This window comes from Drosophila ananassae (assembly GCF_017639315.1).
Source record: "Drosophila ananassae strain 14024-0371.13 chromosome Y unlocalized genomic scaffold, ASM1763931v2 tig00000105, whole genome shotgun sequence".
Taxonomy (NCBI): Eukaryota; Metazoa; Arthropoda; class Insecta; order Diptera; family Drosophilidae; genus Drosophila; species Drosophila ananassae.
Window position 1 is genome coordinate 455,762 of NW_025319065.1, and position 22,174 is coordinate 477,935.

The window sequence follows — 22,174 nt, forward strand, 5'->3', positions numbered from 1 at the left end:
GCTTTTCCATTTTTGTTAGATGAGGATGGCTGTCAATCGTGGTCTTAAAAAGGGCGAAGAAATCCGGCCAGTCAACATAGCCGCCGCTTAATGTTGGCATCGGCAACGGTGGTAAGGAGGGAGCTGGCTTGTATGGCATGGGTGAGACACCGGCACCGTCGAGAAGTGTGGAGTGGGCAGCGACTCTCATGGAGTGCTTGGCAACCTCCAACTGAATGTCCACCTGCACATCAGTCGCCAGCTGCGAGAATCTCCAACCCGATCTCGCTGAAGTTAAGCTCCTACAACTCTTCTTGAAGCGCGGTGAACCACTCACGCAAACGCTTCTCCGCTGACTTGTAGTGTGTGGATTTCCAATAAGGCACTCATACGACGACATAAGATAGAAAGAGAAGGTCATAAGATAGAAAGAGAAAAGCTTAAAAGCTTATCATCGAATATTATTGATCTGCGGTTACTTTGTATAAGCGAACAAACATCACGCGATTATTATCTATGATTTTGCATATCGAGATAAGAGTGCGTTATGTAAAAGCTTTTTCTTTAGTATAGTTAGGGCTAGATTTGCATTGGAGAGCTTTGACATTAATTGGCGAGTCTGAAAGCAATACGGCTGCTATCTGAAGCCAAGATTAAAATAAATATTTAAAAGTGCTTTAAAAATTAGCAGACTGCAATAAATCCCAGACGAATTAGTGGGATTCATTTAATAGTGTTTAGTAATTTTATGCCAGGTATGTTATAAATTCAGTGCAGTGCAGTTTTTTATGATATTATAATATTTTAATAGATTTGCGACGCAAACAGTAAATTTTAGCAAGGCATGAATTGAATAATTTTGGATTAATAATTACATGAATAATTTTAATTAATGAAATCGCAAATTTTCTAATTCCTAATTTAATTACTGAATTTAACCCAATATTTTTTAATTCTCTTCTTTATATCTAAATATAAATATATATATATATATGAATATGAATTCTAATGCAATTATATAAAGGTGCTGTTAAGGAGAAACAAGTTGGTGTTTTTTAAGTTAGAAAGATGGGATTTGGTACAGATTCTATTTTGGGAAAAATAATTCAATATGCCAAATTTCATAAGAATCGACCGACATATCTAATAATATAAGATGCGTGGCGCCACCTAGCGGACTGCGACTGAACTGCAAGGGTATATCAACTTCGGCTCCGCCCGAAGTTAGCTTTCCTTTCTTGTTTTAGTTATCTTTTTATACCCTTGCAGAGGGAATTATAATTTTGGTCAAAAGTGTGCAACGCAGTGAAGGAGACATCTCCGACCCTATAAAGTATATATATTCTTGATCAGGATCGCCTCCTGAGTCGATATGAGCATGTCCGTCTGTCCGTCTGTCTGTCGGTTTCTACGCAAACTAGTCTCTCAGTTTTAGAGCTATCGAGTTGAAACTTTGCACACATCCTTCTTTTCCTTGCAGGTAGTACATAAGTCGGAATGGCCGGGATCGGTCGACTATATCCTATAGCTGCCATATAACTGAATGATCGGAAATGCCATAACTTCGTTGTTTTTTAAGATAGAGGGTTGGGACTTTCCACACATGTTATATTTGTATTATTTACCAAAATATCGTATGTGCAAAATTTTATAAGGATCGGCCGATCGGATCCTATAGCTTCCATATAACTGAACGATCGGAATTGGCACAACTTTGCTGTTTTTTAAGTTAGAAAGATGGGACTTGGTACAGATTCTATTTTGGGCAAAATAATCTGATTTGCCAAATTTCATAAGGATCGGCCGACTATATACGATCTTCTATATATCTAATAATATAAGATGCGTGGCGCCACCTAGCGGACTGCGACTGAACTGCAAGGGTATATCAACTTCGGCTCCGCCCGAAGTTAGCTTTCCTTTCTTGTTTTTATATTGAATAGGTAAAATGATATTTTACCATGGCAGTACGACACAACTTAGAGAATCCAGCAGAAGGCGTAGGAGAGCAGGAAACTATTTGTTCCACTTATCGCGAACCTACGAGTTCAAACGATCTGTTGGCTACGACTCCCTGTAATCATAAACAGGGTTCCCTGATTTCATTACAGCTGTTTAATGTCACTTTTACAAGTTAAATCAATTTGTCCCGTTTGCAGCAGTAGTTGCTCAGTGAACCAACTATCCCTTACTAACAATATCGTAACGGTTAAAATAAACCAGGCAGAGGCCCTAGGAGAAATGTTAGATACCAGTCTTGAACCAATTAGAGCTAATCCATATACAGAGGGAAAAAAGCTATAGCAAGAAAAGGGGTACAGACAAGATCTATGCAACGTAACGAACAGCCAAGTGACCCATACCTCGAGAGCGACAACCATCGAGATGGGTTAGGCAGAACCGAAATAACGGATTTAGTACAATCATGTATACAAGCTCAACAAAACAACATGTTGCAGAATATATCCCAAATTATTAACTCATCGATAGAACAAACTCTAAAAGCAAAAATGACTTTCCTTAATATCGAGTCAACAGAACAGGACCAAAGGTCACCTAGCGTTCCCCGATGCTTTGACGATTACCAATCGCAATTACCACCCATTCAGAGAAATATCAGTCATCATAGTGAGACATCAGCCGGAAATTCTAGAACGTCCAGTATTTCCCCCGAAAAAGTCGCTACCATTATACAAGGCTGGCGGATTAAATTCGACGATGCGCGAAACGGCATGCAAGTCGAAGACTTCTTATATCGTATTCGCTCCCTTACAAGAAGGGAGCTCCCTCACAAGCTCCCTTAAAGATTCCCATATCCGAACAATCTACCGCATGAATTCTTATCAGAAATGCAAAGATTTCGTTACGTTACGAGTTGATGCATTTAGGTATTAACACCATTGCTAGATTACGTGAAGAAATTCGTACTCACGAGCAATTTCAAAAGCACGTCAAGGCCCAATCCTTTAAACCTAACCCTCTAAGCCAAAGCTGCCTGAAGGCACGTATCACGTTTTTGGCCGTAACAAATAAATTAAGAACTTTTCAATCGTTTAAATAATTTTTGGCGGTTGGTAAAAGGCACATAAAATTATTAGTCTCATCTTTGAAGAGCTCCGAAGCTCTTAAACAATTGAAAAGCTGTAATTTTATTTTTTAACCTCAAAAAAAATACGTGCCTTCAGGCATGCTTAAGTCTTAGAGGGCTAAGATACCAAATCGTTCCGTTTCAGAATTATTTGGCACTTCAATAGATGAACTTGAAATGGAAGTAGGACGAAATCCGTAAGAAGAAGATGGTTTGCTGGAATTGTCAAAAGCCAGGTCATAGGTTCGACGATTGTATGGAGGTCCGATCAGTATTTTGTTATGGTTGCGGAGCCAAAGATGTTTATAAGCCAAAATGCTCCCGGTGTAACCCGTCGGAAAACCGTCAGCGGGATGCGCAGAACACTACCTATCTGACGCAGCAAAGTGTCGCATTTTCGGATACCCGAAGACGATGGCCAAACTGAAACCAAGACGCTCAACCAATCGTTTGAAGTTATTTTGGAAGAATGTTACCAATACCAGGAAAAAGTTAGTTTTCTCTATTTTTTAAATTCCGATGATAGGCTTGGGCCGTACCCATCTCATGGAGCACGTCATCGAGGTAGGCGAATCAAAGCCAGTAAAGCAGAGACATTAGCCTATATCCCAAGCGATTGAAAAATTAATGTTTGAGGAAGTAGATAGGATGTTGGAATTAGGTATCATAGAGGAATCGAAAAGCCCATGGAGTAGTAACAGTGTCATTGTAAAACGAGGAGAAAAGATTCGTCTTTGCCTCGATTCCAGAGTGGTTAATAAGGTAGCTATAAAAGACGCCTACCCCCTACCACATATTGACGGAATTCTCAGCCGTTTACCACTAGCACGTTACATAACCGGCTTAGACATGAAGCACGCTTTTCGGCAGATCCCTCTGGAACAAAACTTACAAAAAAACAGGATCTTATTCTTATATCCCCCCCCATATCAAAAAGCTATCTACGCCTCTGCGATCAGGCCTTTATACCAATATAAAGTAATGCCTTTTGGTCTGTGCAATGCACCCCAGACACTTTGTAGATTAATGGACCTTGTGATCCCGGCTCACTTTCGTACAAGAGTTTTTGTTTACTTAGACGATCTCCTTATCTTATCGGAAGACTTTGAGTCGCACATGCAGCTTCTTCAAGAAGTGGCTGTATGTCTAAGGAAAGCCAATTTGACAATAAACGCCGATAAATCTAACTCTTGCATGCGCGAAGTAAAATATTAAGGATTCATCATTGGATATGGTCACCTTAAAACAGACAACGAGAAAATTATAGCTATCAACGAATTCCCCGTTCCCTCTTCCGTCAAGCAACTGCGACGATTTTTAGGTTTAACAGGATGGTATAGACGCTTTGTGGACAATTATGCAACTGTTAGTTTCCCGTTAACTCAGTTGGAGGCAGATAAAGCATTTGCTGAGTTGAAAGGAAAGTTAACATCACTGCACGCTCCCGATATTTCTAGACCCTTCATACTACTGTGCGATGCAAGTATATATGGAGTGGGATGTGACTTGGCACAAGCCGATGCTAACGGCGACGAAAGCCGATGCTAACGGCGTTATGTAAAAGCATAGTTAGGGCTAGATTTGCATTGGAGAGCTTTGACATTAATTGGCGAGTCTGAAAGCAATACGGCTGCTATCTGAAGCCGAGATTAAAATAAATATTTAAAAGTGCTTTAAAAATTAGCAGACTGCAATAAATCCCAGACGAATTAGTGGGATTCATTTAATAGTGTTTAGTAATTTTATGCCAGGTATATTATAAATTCAGTGCAGTGCAGTTTTTTATGAAATTATTACACCTTCCTCCCGTGCCACGTGCCAGTGCGGCTAGTACCAGATTATGTAATCGGCTAGCACCCTATTATGCAACCGGCTAGTAACAGGTTATGCAACCAGCATGCGTTTATCTGGAAGCCGAAATGGATGAAATATTGGAATTAACTAGTGCAGAGATTCGACGCTTGATCGCATTCTTTTAATATATTTTTGGATTCGACGACAAGCCCCCCTTTTCGCTACACGGAGAGAAAACTGCAGCGAATTATTTATAAATTTGTAACTATAAGCAGTGTAATAATGTGAATATTGGCCTGCTGAAATTTATACAAAGCTTTCAAATCCCTTATGTTAATTATGAAATTATTCTGCGGAAGAAAGAATATTGTACATTAATTCGAATTTTGCACACCCTTTAGTTTTTTTTTCAATAATTAATATCTGAATATCCTTTGTTATTTAATTATAAATATATAGTTTATTTATAGTTTATATATAAGTGATATGAAAATATAAGGGAAGAAATTTAGAGTTAATTGCTAATTAGGAATTAATAGCTATTCCTGTCCTTGAGCTCAACGGCGGCGAATATCGGTGAGTGAATATCCCTAAATTAAATTTTAGTAGATTTGCGACGCAAACAGTAAATTTTAGCAAGGCATGAATTGAATAATTTTGGATTAATAATTACATGAATAATTTTAAGTAATGAAATCGCAAATTTTCTAAATCCTAATTTAATTACTACCTTAGCTCCAAACGTAGTTTATTGAATTTAACCCAATATTTTTTAATTCTCTTCTTTATATCTAAATATAAATATATATATATGTTAATATGAATTCTAATGCAAATATATAAATATATAAAGTAGTTGTTAAGGAGAAATTTTATAATGAAATAGAAATACCCGATACTGGAAAATGAATCAAGATCGCTCCATTTTATATTTGAGTATTAGGAACTTCATGAAGGCTTAAGGCCTCCATGAAGTTTCGGTTAGATAGACAGACTGAAAGTCAGGTAGACAAACAGATAGACAGAAAAAAAGGCAGAAATACATTACGGCAGACAGATTTACAGACGGAAAGAAGGACAGTGAGACAGACACACTATCAGAAAAACCGGACGACGATCGGAGACGCGGAAGGCGGGGCGCAACAAGTCATGAAGGTGGTGAAGGAGGCGGTAGAGCAAGCATGAAGCTTGGCCACAGCCATCCACGCAACCGCGACCCGATTTTATGGTGGTCACATGAAATTGGCGAGGCGAAACTAGAATGTCTCCGAGCTCTAAGGCTCCACCATAGAGCTAAGGGATGACTAGATTACAAGCTCAAGAGGCAGGAGTTCGCTGACAAAAAAATGCTTTAAAGACCCTCATAAAGGATGTTAAGAAAAGGTGCTTACTGTAGAGTTGTGATGTATACTATACCGTGTGGTACAGTATACCATAAGATTGTCAAAAAAATTAAGCAAGTTAAGCCTCTACCATGCGAGGGACCACAAACAATGAAGCGTTTCGTTGAGCACCTCATACTGACGCTAGATAAATCAGCACGGATTGATGAGAGCGAGACGTTGGTATCAGTCCCGTTCTAGAATATAACTGCCCAGGGAATAGCGGAGGTCACGGCCCGGATGTCGTTGTTAACCAATTGCTTAAAAGAGGGCGCCTTTCCCAGGAAGTGTAAGGTACAATACAGTTCTGTAGTAGAAATACAGTACTCCTACAAGCCTGTGGGGTATGATAGGGTGCTAAGGCAGCAAGTGCAGGAACGGACGCACTTCATAGCGTTTTCAGATGACATTATGATAGAGCTGGTCTCTAAGACCTTCCAGATCGCAGAGCCATTGTTGGCCTCAACCTTATGCACCACAAAACAAAGGCCATGCTGATTTCAAGCAAGAAGAGCGTGGAGACGGCCCGAATTCTTGCCGGGGGCCATGTCGTATAATCTTTCAGAACAATCAGTTACATGGGTGTGATGATAAACACGAGAACGTTGCCAGAGCATTGGCGTGGATGATGCTAAATTGCAGAGGGCTAAAGCGAGGATGTAGACTCCTTCTTGCTTAAGAAGGCAGAACAACAATGCTGTACGCAGCTTCAGTCCGGGCGGAATGAAAAAAAACGAGTGCTGCACAGATAAAATGTTAAGGATAAACTGTTTCAGGTTATTCGTAGAGAAAACTGATAAGATATGGTAGAGACCATTGTAATCCGAACACTTTACCCTAAAGGGATCGTGGAGGGCATATGACAAACAACAATGGCTAAGAGTCGAGAGAGAATGGCTATGAGTCGAGGGCAAAAGTTTCCAAAGAACAAGCAAGCTAGCACGGCAGCGTCGGATGGGCCAGCGCTGCTCTGTTTAGAAAGAACGGAAGAGAAGAAATGCGACGAGCACGGACGGCATGCGGGGGCAGCAGCCGGGGAAGAGGAACCAGCACGGCGTCGCGCACGGAAGAAGGAGAAAGAGGAATCACCGTGGAACTTAACGAAGGTGATAGGAGAGAGCGGGGAAGGCGGGTAACGGAGCGGCCCGCGCCTGTGCAGCAATGCAATGGGAATGACCAGGAGGGGGCGCGGGGGTATCTGGACAAAGTCCGATGACCGGCACAATAACAATGCGGATCGGAGGCCCATGCGGGGCAAACGGGGGGGGGCAGTAAAGAAAGCCCGCCGATAGAAAGGCCTCTGGAGCAAAGTTGTTTGAGGAGTTGAGTTGAGTTATTCCCGGACACAAAAGGTATCCTGGTGTCGTAGCGGTAGCGACGGGTCAGCCCGGCTCAAACCAGGTGTGATCCTGTAAACCGATTGATAGCCAGCTCGGGAACTCAAGTGAAACCACGTAGGGGCACCCCGGGAAAGTCAGTAGAATCCTGATCCAGGTCCTGGGGCGTATGCACATCGTATCATCTGAAGTTAAAGGAGACGCGACGCCAAAACCTTCGTGCCCTGATCCGGCCGTCAAGCAGCGAGAAACATATACTGCCCGGCGTATGGCTGGGAGGTGAGCCAATCGGTCTGCTAACACGGATTAGGTGCCGGCTACGACGAAAGGGCATTCCCAGGGAGCCAAAGATACCGAAGGTCCACGGCCCCGCAGAGGAGAAGCAGCGACAGAAGAGCAGCAACAGAAGCGGCGACGACGAGGGAGCAGCAGCGACGTCGATAGAGTAGCGACGACGAGGGAGCAGCAATGGCAGAGGAGCAGCGGCAGCAGAAGAGCAGCGAAGAAGACAACAGCAACAACACAGGCCCCGCAACCAGAGTCCGTGAGTCCAAACGAAGGGAACCGAGGAGGACCGAATTCGAGGAGAAATACCCGCAGAAGTCCACGCCGAGGCAGAGAGCGGTGAGCGAGTCGGAAAAGCTGATTCAAAGTCTGGCAGTGCAAGAAATGAAAAGCATAAGGAGTATGAAGCCACAAGTGCGGAAGCCAGTTCCGGTACAGGTTGACTATGCGAAAGTGGCGAAACAAGTACGAGAGTGGTCTTTCCGATTCGACGGAACAGGAGATCCTCTCGAGTTCGTGAACATACGGGATGGAAATAAACACAATCCCTCGGGCGATGCCAGAACTACTTCAGGGCAGAGCGCAAAGGTGGTTCGGCAGCAGAAACAGCAACGAGGAGAACCGTTTAAAGAATACATGGTGGACCTTCAGACGCGAATGAAGCCTTTAGGAAAGTCCACGAAGGAGGTCATTGAAAGTGGAGAACTGCATGCCGCGCAGGAAAATGGGTCTAGCCGAGGAATTCGAGGAGCTGGCTTTTGAAGAAGAGGTTTTTAACAGGGAAGCCGCCACGGTAGACAGAGGGTGACCAAAAGAAGAATGGCACCAGAAACCACCGGAGCAACAGAGCTCCCCAGGACAGGGGTGGGGGCAGAGATGGCAGCCGGAGGAGCAACGCCAAATGCCACAGAAACGGCAGCCGAGCCAGCAATGGACAGTCCCAAGGCAACAGCAGCCGAGTCAACGATGGGCAGCAAGCCAAAGTCAAAGGCAGCCGAACCTGCAGTGGGCAGCGACGCCTAGACAGGGACATATAAAAAACCCAGCGCAGGCATGCAACAGGTGCGGAGGCATGGGCCATTGGGCCAGTGGGTGCAGGAACCCCAGAATTTTGTTCTGCAGGATGTGCGGCGCAATATGGGTGAGAAGCACAGAATGCTACCAAAGAGCAGGAAACGTGCAGCGATCTTAACCGTAGAGAGGACAAAAAGTTCATCGAAGAAGAGCTGGCGGCGTTCACAAACCAGAAGGGTTGTTCGAAAATAACCCAGCATAGGATCACGATGAAGGACGACATCCCAATAAAACAAAGGTGTTACCCAAAAAACCCCAAAATACAGGGGGAGATCAATGGAAAGGTGGAAGAGCTGCTGGATAAGGGATGCATTGAGCCATCCAATAGCGCCTACAGCTCACCCATTGTCATGGTGAGGAAAAAGACGGGTCAGTGGAGGATGTGCGTGGACTTCCGACAGATCAACGCAAAATCAGTGAAAGATGCGTACCCGATGCCAAGAATAAATTTCATTTTGGAGCAATTGAGGGAGGTAAAATTTTTCAGCAGCCTCGACCTTAAGGATGGCTATTGGCAAATCCCACTTGAGGAAGAGAGCCGGAAATACACGGCCTTTACTGTACCAGGGAAAGGTCTGTACCAGTGGAAAAGGATGCCGTTCGGACTACACTCGGCCTCGGCAACATTTCAAAGGGCCTTAGACCAGGTCATAGGCCCGGACATGGCTCCGAACGCATTTGCGTATCAAAATGACATCATTGTGATCGGACGCACGAAGGAGGAGCATGTGGCAAATTTGAAGGAAGTGTTCCGAAGACTGAAGGCGGCAAACTTAAGAATAAACACGGACAAGAGCCATTTCTTCAGGGAAGAGCTATTGTACCTGGGCCACCGGATAACCAGTCAGGGGATTTCATTTCTGGGGTCGCAAAGCCTTTGAACGATCTCCTACGAAAGGGAACAAAGTGGGAGTGGACGGCAAGACACCAAGAGGCGTTAAAGAATTTAACGGCGTGGGTGCAGTGCTGACGCAAGACACTGATGAGGGCGAGCGATAGGTCGCTTACGCCAGCCGAACGCTAATAGGCGCGGGGAATAGTTACTTTGCAACGGAGAAAGAGAGTGCCCAGCAATAATATGGGCAATTCGGCATATAAGACCATACCTGGAGGAGTACCAGTTCGACGTGATCACGGATCACATGGCGCTGAAAAGGTTGAACATTTTAGAGAGCCCACTGGGAAGGATCGCGAGATGGGTCTTCGAGTTTCAACAATACGATTACATAATCAGCTACAGAAAAGGCAACGTAGTCGCGGATGCACTTTCCCGCCAGCCGATAGTATAGAAGTTGAGGAGTGCCACAGCAATCGAAGACGCGGAATGCATTTGGATAGGCTCACTGAAAAAGCCGTGGCACCGTTGAAGCGAAGAAGATAACAGCAACGGCAGCGAAGAAGACAACAGCAACAACACAGGCCCCGCAACCAGAGTCCGTGAGTCCAAACGAAGGGAACCGTGAGCCGTTTCGGCGCCAGCTTTGGGAGGGCGTGTGTATTGGCACCAACTAGTAGCGGGTATCGACGGGAGGACGAGCGGTCGGTCGGCTGAGCCAAGCAGACAGTGAGATTCACTCTGTTGTAAATTTAACATAATAAAGGGGATCTGTATTAAACGAAGCATTTCTAAGCATTTCGAAGAATAACGAAGTTATTTCTGGTCTCGGCCAATCACGTACCAATGGAACGTACCCCCAAACTCTGTGAGCTAGTCGCGGCATTTGTTGCGATCAAACATTAGCAAAAACAGTTCGTTACAATTCATTTGACCATCTTTTAGTAAAACCAAGTATCCACGGTGGATACATGGTCGGTAAATTTAAGTTTCGAATCTAAAAAGACTCCTAGATCGGTAACCTTAGTTAATCGTTCTAAGGCTTACTAAGGTTATTTGCTAAGCACCAATTTTGAAGTTTATCAAAATCGGATTGAAGTCTAGATTGGGCACTAGTAAATTTATACTAAAGACAAAGCTTAAAATCATCAGCGCACATAAGTACAAGTGAATCAGTTAAGGCAAGGGGCAAATCTTTAATCAATAATGTAAAAAGTAAGGGTCTAAGATGGCTTTCTTGGGGAACACCAGATGTGACGCGAACTAAACGCGAGGTAACATGTTTGTTGGGCCAAGTAGCGATCCTGAGTCAAGACGGTGTTGATTGACTGGGAAGGTGGCGTAGTAACGGCTACCCAAGCGGTGGAAACCAAGACTCGTACTGGTGGGGAATTGTTAAAATGGACAGCTGCCCACAATGGTGCAACAAGGCATGAAGTCGGCGATTTCACGTTGGGCAACGGGAAGCTGAACATCCGCATGCAAAATGACCATCCTCCAAACATACAAAACAGCGGGTCAGCCATCGCACTGCGTCGTACCTTTGACTGGCAAGGCAATGAAGCTTGGTCAAGTAGGAAGCGCGTGCGCCAAAACACCACACAGGGCGCATAGAGCGTTAAGAATCATGTAAAAAGATCGGTTATTCGAAGATCTACCTCGGCCCACTGGGTTAGCTGGTGGATGCGCAGCCAAAGAAAAATCGACGCATTCAAGAGTCCGACACCTTTGATCCAAGAATCGTGCCATGGACTCTCAACTTCTGAAGCACAATCTCGATGAGCAAACATCCGTTGATCTCGGCAGCTGATCTGGAACTCATGAGAGAACTCCCGCATATGCCCATTAAACCGATCCGATAGCTCTCGCAAAGTAGCAACAGACCCTGGCTCGACCACACGAAGCTGCAGGATCTCATTGATGTGAGACTGGAAAATTAAACGCCGAGTACTAAAACGATTGCGCAACGATTGTCAGTAATTTCCAGCGCGCTCACCGTCTCCAAGGCTGATAAAATGAGCCACCGGAGCTTTTAAATTTTTGTTAGGTGATGATGGCTGTCAATCGTGGTCTTAAAAAGGGCTTAGAAATCCCGCCACTCGGCATAACCGCCGCTTAATGTTGGCATCGGCAACGGCAAGGAAATGCGGCATCTGATCGCGCTCATCATTTTCTGTTGCACCCTCGCATGCCGTTTTCACCCGCACGAGTCACACGCCCCATCGAGTCAGTTTCTATTGTGAACCCATCCCGGTGAATGAAGCTGAGCTAGTGCTCCTGGCAACAGCGTTCGTTCTTAGTCGATCTGGAGCCTTTTAGCCTTGCCGAGTATTATTGGATTCCGGTTGACAAGTGCACGTCATCTTGTCGCGGCTGCAGAATCAACTTCTGGTATATCGCTTTAAATGTTCTACGACGGTGGCCGGTTTCGATGGCACTGAGTTTGCTCGTATTTTGTAAAAATTGAGGCTTTAGATTCCCACATAATAAACTATCAGCCTAACCTTCAGATAGTGCTTGGGCGGGAATATTCCTGGCAATATGGATTTGGATGACCCCAACTTTCACAAAACGCAGCGAGTGGAGCCTAATTGGAGCCAACTTTATTCTTTGACTTGTTATCCGGCTGTCCAAATCCATTTAGGCCCCGTGCTCCCCATTGCAGAGAACACGCGAGTTGCAGCCCAGGATGTGTTAAAGTCAAAACAAATATTAATAGCACGCTTTTAGGTCTAATTTAAATGTTTATTTAATCAAAATTTTACGAGCTTCAAAAAATCTTGTTCGTCTTTCGGCTTCTTCTGTGGCTAACGATTTGAGATGACGTTCGTTATTTTACCATATGTTGTCGTGTTGGCGCTAACATTCTCCCCCCCATAAACGCCTGCAGGGGTTTATCCATTCTTCACGTCCAACACTGCTATTTTGGTTGCTGGTCGCACCATAGTTCCATAGTGGGTCTTCACTGTAGCCGAGCGTACTTGTCCATCCTTAGCTGTGGCTACGCCGATTATACGCCCTTTCGGCCAAAGATTCCTGGGAAGGCTCTCATCCTCGAGTATAACAACATCTCCGATTGCTAATGGTGGACGCTTTGGGAACCATTTTGAGCGACGACTAATTATGGGAATATACTCCTTGACCCATCGTTTCCAGAAAAGATCTGCCACTTCATTGGCATAGTGCCACCGTTGCCTTGCATCCGAGTCCTTGGTGACCATTGGCTTTTACCCGTCTGCGGATCCTAACAATAAATGATTTGGAGTGAGGGCATCATCATCTTTTGCGTCTAAGGATACGAATGTTAGAGGACGGGAATTGATAACGTACTCAGCGTTCATCATGGGGTTCCTTAGGCTTTCGTCGTTAAAACTGTAATTAGGAGAGATGCTTTTCAGTACAGTTTTGATTGATCGTATTAAGCGCTCCCAAGCTCCTCCCATGTGTGGAGCGCCTGGAGGATTGAAATTCCATTTAATTTCGTCGTATTTATTGGTTAGGTTACTGAAGTCTACATTCTTCAGCTCTTCCTTAACAACTTTCTCAGTTGCCTTGAAATTGGTTCCATTATCCGAGTATATTTCTCTTGGAGTTCCTCGTTGGGCCATAAAGTTTGAGAGGCACATTACACATGAGCTTGTATCGAGGCTATACGCTATCTCTATATGTACGGCGAGTATAGTAAGGCACGTAAATATCACGCCCCACCTTTTCTCCTTGTGTCGGCCTACGTTGACCGCGATGGGACCAAAGAAGTCCACTCCAGTATAAGTGAATGGTCTTTGTAAGCTGGCGATCCTGGCTGCAGGCAATGGGGCCATCTGCGGCACTATTGGAGCTGCTGTATTGTTTTTACATTTCTGGCACCCTTTTCGAACGGACTTGTATACCACGCGTAACTGGGGTATAAAGAAAGTGCTTGACAAGGAGATATGTAACCGGGTGGCGTTTTGGTAGTACTATTTGGTCGTCGTTCGGGTTTATAGTTTGTGACCTTCCTTGGGTGCGAATTTGTTAACCCAATAAGCGCGCTGTTCCTTTGAATGTTGTTGTCTTTTTACAGAGAATCTAATTCGTCCTGGAATGCTTCGTTTTGGGCTACTTTATAAAGTAGGTTCTTTCCTTGTATAATTATTTCATCTGACAACGTTTTGGTGATGGTTTCTCCTCGACATTTCGCTTTCAGGTTTTTTACGTACATGATGAACATCGCTGTGGCTCGATAAAGTCATTTCCAGATTGAGAATGATTCAATGTTTAGCTTTAGAAGCACTCTGTATACTTTGGTTACTAAAACTACCTTTTTGAGCTCATTATTATCGTTTTCCGGTGGAAGACTTGGTTGATGATTTGGCCACTGGTCTTTGGGCCTTTTTAGGAATGCTGGTCAGCTGGTCCACTGCTCCAGGTTTGGTTTGGCGATAAATTTCGAAGCCATATCCGCAACGTTTTCATGTGTTGAAATCCAGCGCCACTGTGTAGCGCTCGTTGTTTCTATAATCTCACCAATTCTATGCATCACAAAAGCATGGAATTTCCGTGGATCCATAGTCAACTATGACAGGACAGTCTTGGAGTCTGTCCAAAAGGTTCTTTCGCCAATGTTCAAGTTCCTTGTGAGTTGTATTTTATGAGCCAGGCGGACGCCGGCTACGGCGGCGAGCATTTTCATTCGTGGTATCGAAAGCGGTTTCAAGGGAGCAACTTTACTTTTAGCAATGACTAGATTTGTCGTGATGTTAAATCCTTTGATCACGCGAAGGTAGCACACAGCTGCATATCCGTATTCGCTCGCATCGACGAAGGTATTTAGTTCAACGCTATCGGCGGTATGCAGCAATGGTGAGCAGCAGACTTAGCTTGTGATAGTATTTTTAGCCATTTTGTCCAGCAACTTTGTGAAGGTTCCGGTAATTCGTCGTCCTACCGATCCCTGATCGCCATGTTTCTTGTAGAAGAATTTTAAGTCCAATAGTATAGCATGACAAAAATCCTAGGGGGTCATAAATTGACGTCAGAACCTGTAGAGCTTCCCTTTTATTGGGGCGGACCGTCTCACTTAGTACGTTCTTTTTTAGTTTTGCGAATCTGAAAATATATTTAAATGTATCGCTCTCCGGATCCCAAAACATACCTAAGACTTTCTCAGTGTCTCCTAAGTCCTTTCTAGGCTGTGTTGGGGCTGACTCTTCATTTAATGCGTTTAAGACTTCGGGTGAATTGGAAGTCCAGTTTCTGATGTGGAAACCCCCAGCTGAATGTATTAGTTTGACCGCCTTCGACACTTTAGTAGCTTCCTCTTCGTCGTTTAGACTGTCTATATAGTCGTCGACGTAATGAGCTCGGGTGATGGCTTCATAGGCTCTTGGATACTGCCTCTTGAAGTCCTCCGCATTTTTGTCCCTGACGTAATGAGCTATACAAGGGGCGAAAGATATTCCGAACGAAATTGCTCTCATTACGTATTCCTTTGGACTTTGCGTTCGCTCGTCAATCCACAGGAAACGCTGTACATGAATGTCGCTTTCCTTTATTCTTATCTGATGGAACATATCACCGCAGACCGCTATCTTGCCGACTCTGAATGCCATCAAAACGTCGGACAGTGGATGTAAAAGATCCGGACCAGTAAGCATGAAGTCATTTAAAGAGACGCCATGAGATTTAGCTGCTGCATCCCAAACCAGTCGAATCTTACTGGGTTTGTTGGGGTTATGAGCTATGAAAATTGGAAGGTACCAAATACGGTTGTGATAGACTTTTTCATTTTTTAACTCGATGGCGTAGCCTTTTTCCAGCAGATTGTTGACTTGCTCCTGAATTTTCACTCGTAGATTTGGTTCCTTCTCAATTTTAGCTTTCAGACTATTTAGGTGTTTTAGTGCGTTTGTGTAGCTTTCAAGAAGTACCGTATCTTTATGGCGCCAAAGCAGGCCGATTTCGTACCGTCCGTCGAATTTTACGCACGTCTCCTGCATAATTTTGAAAGCTTTTTCATCATCTTTAGAGCGAAGTGCCTTATCAATTTCAGTCCAGTTGCATTGACAGTGGTGTATAGAAAAATGTTTATTGTCTTTTCCGGATCCTTGCACACTCCAGCCGAGCATGCACTTGGATGCGATGGGATCATTCCACCTTCCAATTGTCTATTCCAATCAGCAACATTGGTTCAGCATCCGTATATGATGCGATCGGTAATCTTTGCAGGTGAGTGTATTTATTAGTGTAGGGTTATAATAAATATTCCCCGAAGAAGAACACCTTTGCCGGCTATATTTCGCTTTGTTTTATTTATTAGAATATGTCCGCTTCGGATCGCTGCTGCTGTTCGACTGACTCCGCTCTCATCCCACGCGATCTGCATCAACCCTCATAATTCGCTGAAAGAGCATGAGAGCGATGAGAGCACAAGAGAGAGAGAGAGAGCCAGAACCGACAACAAGCAACAACACCGACTTATACTAACAACAGTTTACCGTTATACACTTATACACTTATATACACTTCTCGTTAATAGCAATACATACATATATACATTCTGTAGCAATCCTGCTACAATTCGGCCGTCCTGACATTTAAAGATCCCCTGATCTTGTGATATTTTACAATTGATTCTTACATCTATTTGACTTAGATACTATTAGTTATTTATTTACAATAATTTACATGATATTTGAGCTTTATCTTCGTTTACCTATCCAATGTTTAATGTTCTGACTACTCCAAACACCTTGATATGGAATACGTGACAATTGAAAACCTTCAACATCTTTAATTAAATACCTATCATTTCCTAAACTTTTGTCTATTACGAATGGACCCTTATGTTTGGGTATTAACTTTCTTGCAACGCCAACAGTACAATCAAAATTCTTAACCACGATATAGTCACCTACCTTATATTCTGAACTTGCTTTCTTTTTCTCATTGTAATTTCTTTCATTGTCTTTCTGCAACTTTGTTTGACACTCTGTTCCTTTTGTCCTAATTTCGTCTAAATTTCTAACATTATCGGTATCATCTAATTCTTCTAACTTTTGCCTTAATTCATCTATAATTTTTCCTTTTTGAGCGATTCCAAATAACATTTTGCTCGGCATTTGCGCAATGCTTCTCTGCTTTGTATTGTTTAATGAAAACTCAACATCTTCAATAACTGTATCCCAATGCAATCCCTTTTCTGAGTCTGCCAATTTCGCTATCATTGGTCCTATTATTCGATTGATTCTTTCCACTTGACCATTAGCTTGAGGTGACCCTGTTGCTATTTTTACGTGCTTAACATTATAATCTTCGAGAAATTTCTGAAAATCTTCAGATGTAAAACAACTGCCCCTATCCGAAACGATACAAGTCGGTCTACTATATGATCTAAAATAGTCTTTCAATGCTATAATAACTTCCTTTGTGTTTGTTGTTTTTGTTGCATATAACCTAACATATTTTGTAAACCCGTCTATGACAACAAAAAGATGTTTATTTGCCCTTCCCTTATCCACTGGCCCGTAGTGATCAATATGTATAATCTCGAATGGTACACTCCCTTTTGGAATGCTGTGTAAAAATCCTTCTTCTTTTCCTGATTTCGGTGAAAACGCTACACACCTCAAACAGTTATCAATATGTCTAACAACTTTCTCTTTCATATTTGCAAACCAATACGTCCTAACAATTGCATCCATAACCTTATCTCTACCTAAATGACCTAACTCATTGTGATATTTATACAGTATCTTGTCTTCCATTTCCTCTGGAACATAAAACAACAATTTTCCATCATTCGCTTTCCTATAAATTACTCCATTTCTCATCTCAAACATTTTATCATCTTCTTTTTCTAACCTCATTCTAATTTTCTTTAACTTTTCATCTTTCGCTTGACATATAACTAAATTGTCTTCAAAACTCACTGTTTCTACTACACATATGTTAGTATTCCTACTTAAGGCATCTACATGTTGCATAAGCTTTCCCGACTTATGAACTAACTCAAAGTCATACTCGAGTAACTCTAACGCCCACCTCGCAATACGCGGGTTAAGTTCTATTCTGTCAACGTCAATGAATTACAATCAGTAACAATTCTAAACCGTCTACCTTGCACATATATTCGGAATCTTCGTAGAGCATAAATAATGGCTAACGTTTCAAGCTCAAAGCTATGATATTTTGCCTCATCTTTCGTTGTAGCTTTCGAAAAATAAAATATAGGATGCAATTTCTTATCCTCTTTCCTCTGTAATAATACCGCACCAAAACCATGTGCACTTGCGTCTGTATGTAGTTCCACCTCATCCTTATAATAATATAAACCTAGTACCGGTGCTTCTATGAGCTTCTTTTTTAGCATTTCAAAACAATCTAACTCTTTTTCTCCAAACACAAATTCGCTATCTTTTTTCAACAATTCATATAATGGTTTTGCAATCCTCGAAAAATCCTTTATAAATCTTCTAAAATATGAACACAATCCTAAAAAGCTTCTAACTCCATGCACTTTGTTGGGGACTGGAAAATCTCTGATGGCTTCAATTCCTTTATCATTTGCTTGTATTCCTTCACTCGACACCAAAAAGCCTAAGTATTGTACACTCGCTTGTAGAAACTCGCATTTATCCATTCTTAGTTCTAATTTGTTTCTTGCTAATCTTTCAAAAACTTCTTTAAGTACACTCAAATGTTCTTCAATTTCTTTACTCGCGATCATAATATCGTCCATGTATATAACCACTTTTCCTTCTCTTATCATGTCTGCAAAAATTTTATTGATAAATCTTTGAAACACCGCCGGTGCGTTTTTTAAGCCCATTGGCATCCGCATGAATTCAAACTGCCCTAGCGGCGTCATAAATGAAGTATATTTAATTGATTCATTCTCAACAAACACATGAAAGTATCCATGTTTAAGATCTAATTTGGAGAATATAGTTTTATTTACTAATGTGTCCAATAAATCATCAATTAAGGGTAATGGATAATTATCTTTGATCATTGTCTTATTAAGCTTCCTGTAATCCACACATAATCGCAAATCACCTGTTTTTTTCTTAACTAACACTATTGGAGATGCATATTCTGACTCACTCGGCCTAATAATTCCCTCTTTTAAATACTCGTCTAATATGCTTTGTAACTTTTCTTTCTCTGTATAAGCTAACCGTCTCGGAGAACTGCTAAAAGGTTTCGAATCATCCAACCTCAGCTTTATTTCACACTTAACCTCTGGTTCCTTTGGTCTTTGTTTATTAACATAAAAATTTTCTATAATTTTCATAAATTGCTGTCTAACCTTATAATCCACTTGTTCACCAATTTTGTATTCTACAGATTCATCTTCAATATCAATTTTCAACAGTTCCTTTTCCACTATGTTTATGTCAACTTCCGTTGCTTCTCGAAACCTAACTGCATTTCTAATCTTTGGTTCATGACTAACTATTACTTCTTTGCTTATTATCCGACTTTCACCACTAACCTTATTAACATCAACATCACTAATTATTTTCTCTTCATCACTAACATCATTACTGTTTTTAACATTCTCTAAGTTTTCTACCGTAACTAACTTCAAGGTGTCAAGGTTCAGATTTAGATCACATGCTTCCATAAAGTCCCTTCCAAGAACTACATCATGACTCATAGATTTGTTTGCCACAACAACTAAATGAAAATGTATTTTATTGACTTTTTTCTTAATATAACATAATATTCTGCCATAAGTTTCTAAACAACTTTCATTTATTCCATGATATGAACTTAAAACTGGTATTTTACAAGTATCTTCGGGTACTTTAGAAATTTTAATAAATGAAATTGGGCTTCCTGTATCTATGAGGCATTCTGTAATTAACTTGGTATTAGTATTATCATTAAAGTAAATTTCAAAATATCTTACATAATTGTTCTCGCCCTCGTTCTTAATTTTGTTTTTCTGACACTTCGCCACAAAATGTCCCATTTCGCCGCATGCATAGCACGAACCTTTCTCACGTCTTGGCTTCCTGCACTCCTGCGCCCAATGTCCTTTAGCATTGCAATTATAACAACGCGTGTCCTTGCTGTCCTTCTCGTCCTTGTTCACTGCTGTCTCCTTCCTGTCACCATAAGACTTAGGCAACTCCACTTCCGCAAATGCACGTTTGATAAGCGCAACATTTTCAAAGCACTGAATATGTGCTTGATTTCGCAGCCCTTGATTCGGAATTCCTTCAATGATGCGACTTATCATTTCTTCTGCCTCTATGCTGATTCTCTGACCAAGCATCACCTTGTCATCCACGTAGCTTCCAAAACTTTCACCGGAACTCCATTTACGGTTCTCGAATTGACGCCTTGCCTCTAACTTCGAGACTTTATCCGAAAACATCGAAATTAGCTCAGCGATTAACTCCTCCAACGGTAGCATAATGCGCTCAGGGTTTGCATGTAGCCACACGTTTGCTTTTCCTTTGATTTTGCTAATCATCAACATCTTAATATATTGTCCACCAATTCCATAAATGGTTGCAATATTTTTCATTTGCGTAATCCATTTTCGTGCGCAAGTTTCACCCGAAAATTCAGGCACAACTTGTGTTGCCATGCCCAACGAAACGTCGACGCTTGGGTTGCAAAATTCCAAGAACTTCGACTTCTCAGCATTGCCTTTTTCCACCTCTTCTTTGGCGCCTGCTTTTGCGTTGCTGCTGCTGGCTTTATTCCTGTCCTTGCATGCACACTTTTCAACTTTGTCTTCTCCCTCGCCGCCGTCGTCGTTGTTGTTTTCGCCGCCGTCTTTGCTGCTGCTCCCGTCTCCATCTTTGTTGCTCCTTTTGTCCCCGTCTTTTCTGCTTTGATCGCCGCCAACTTTGCTCTCATTTTTACCGCCAATTTTTCCTTCACCTCCAGCTTTGTCGTTTCCTTCACCTCCAGCTTTGTCGTTTCCTTCACCTCCAGCTTCGTCGTCATTATCGTTTTCATTTCCGTTGTTTTCTAAGTCCAAATCTTCCTCATCTTCGTCTTCAACGTTGCTTCCATCGCCGTCTTCGTCTTGATGATTAATTAATTCCAGATAATTACTCGACTCCGTTGACATTTTGCTTAAACGCAATATTAATTCGCGCTTTGTTCCTGTTGTTGGTAGTTGTAACACACTCAACCACTTTTTTAATTGTGCAATTGATGCGTTGCTAACGTCCATTTTCGTTTTATTTAATTGTTTTTAATTGTTTATTTGGCACAAGATCGGCCCACTTCTGATTTTGTAGGGTTATAATAAATATTCCCCGAAGAAGAACACCTTTGCCGGCTATATTTCGCTTTGTTTTATTTATTAGAATATGTCCGCTTCGGATCGCTGCTGCTGTTCGACTGACTCCGCTCTCATCCCACGCGATCTGCATCAACCCTCATAATTCGCTGAAAGAGCATGAGAGCGATGAGAGCACAAGAGAGAGAGAGAGCCAGAACCGACAACAAGCAACAACACCGACTTATACTAACAACAGTTTACCGTTATACACTTATACACTTATATACACTTCTCGTTAATAGCAATACATACATATATACATTCTGTAGCAATCCTGCTACATTAGTTAACTCCTTGATGTCCAGCGTTTGCTTTGGTACTCCTAAATTTTGTACTGTACGTATGTTGTTTAACCAACATGTTCTGTTGGGGTCCATGGATTCGTGCTCCCTTCTTGTCGTTTGATTCGTCCACTGCATGCAGATGGGATCCAGAGTACCTTGGATGTATAACTTTTTGAAGAGTTTTTCGTCTATAAGTGTGACCGATGACCCTTCATCTAGAAATGCAAATGTATCAATATAGGAGTTATGAGTTTACATTTTGATCGGAACGATACGAAAATATTGTTCCCCTCCGGGTGGATTAGTTCGGGGCGAAGAGACGATGTCAGGATTCGCATGGCCTTTATGCAGCACACAACTTAGTTGAAAAGCACCTGCGGCCATGAATCTTCAAGCATTTGAAGCAAAGCTTGTATTCCCTAACCAGTTCCTGCTTATTTTCGTAAGGGAGCTTTTGGAATGCCTCGCATTCAGTGATAGGATAGAGTGTACTGTTGCAGGCGTTGCAGTGGGTGGCTTCCCTTTGCGAAGCGTTGTACCTTGGTGGATTGAACTCCGAGTTATCTTGGGCATCCATACTGAACTGGACGTGGGTGTGTACGTTGCTGGCCCGGGAGTAGATTGATGGCGTCACTGTGGATGGTGCTTCGGCGATTATATAGAGCCAGTCGCTGAACGACTTAATCAATGCAGCGCTTGAGTCTTTTGGGAGCATAGCCCAGGTCAGTTTGTAATGGCTGGGATGTTTGTCTACCAACACTCTCAACAGCAAGGGGTTGTTGAGGTGGTGATTAAGCTGACAAGCCTCCATTGTAGCACAAATATT

The 22,174-nt window shown here is 42.4% G+C and overlaps 1 protein-coding gene across 1 annotated transcript; it reads right to left on the minus strand.

The window, feature by feature from the left end:
* Window positions 1–19,417: 19,417 nt before the first annotated feature.
* Window positions 19,418–21,340, minus strand: LOC116655456. Its single transcript, XM_032453348.1, has 2 exons — window positions 19,670–21,340; window positions 19,418–19,614 (listed from the first exon to the last, which is right to left on the minus strand). Exons 1-2 carry the CDS (start codon window positions 20,951–20,953, stop codon window positions 19,603–19,605), a joined length of 1,296 nt encoding a protein of 431 aa, XP_032309239.1. The 5' UTR covers window positions 20,954–21,340; the 3' UTR covers window positions 19,418–19,602.
* Window positions 21,341–22,174: the final 834 nt, after the last annotated feature.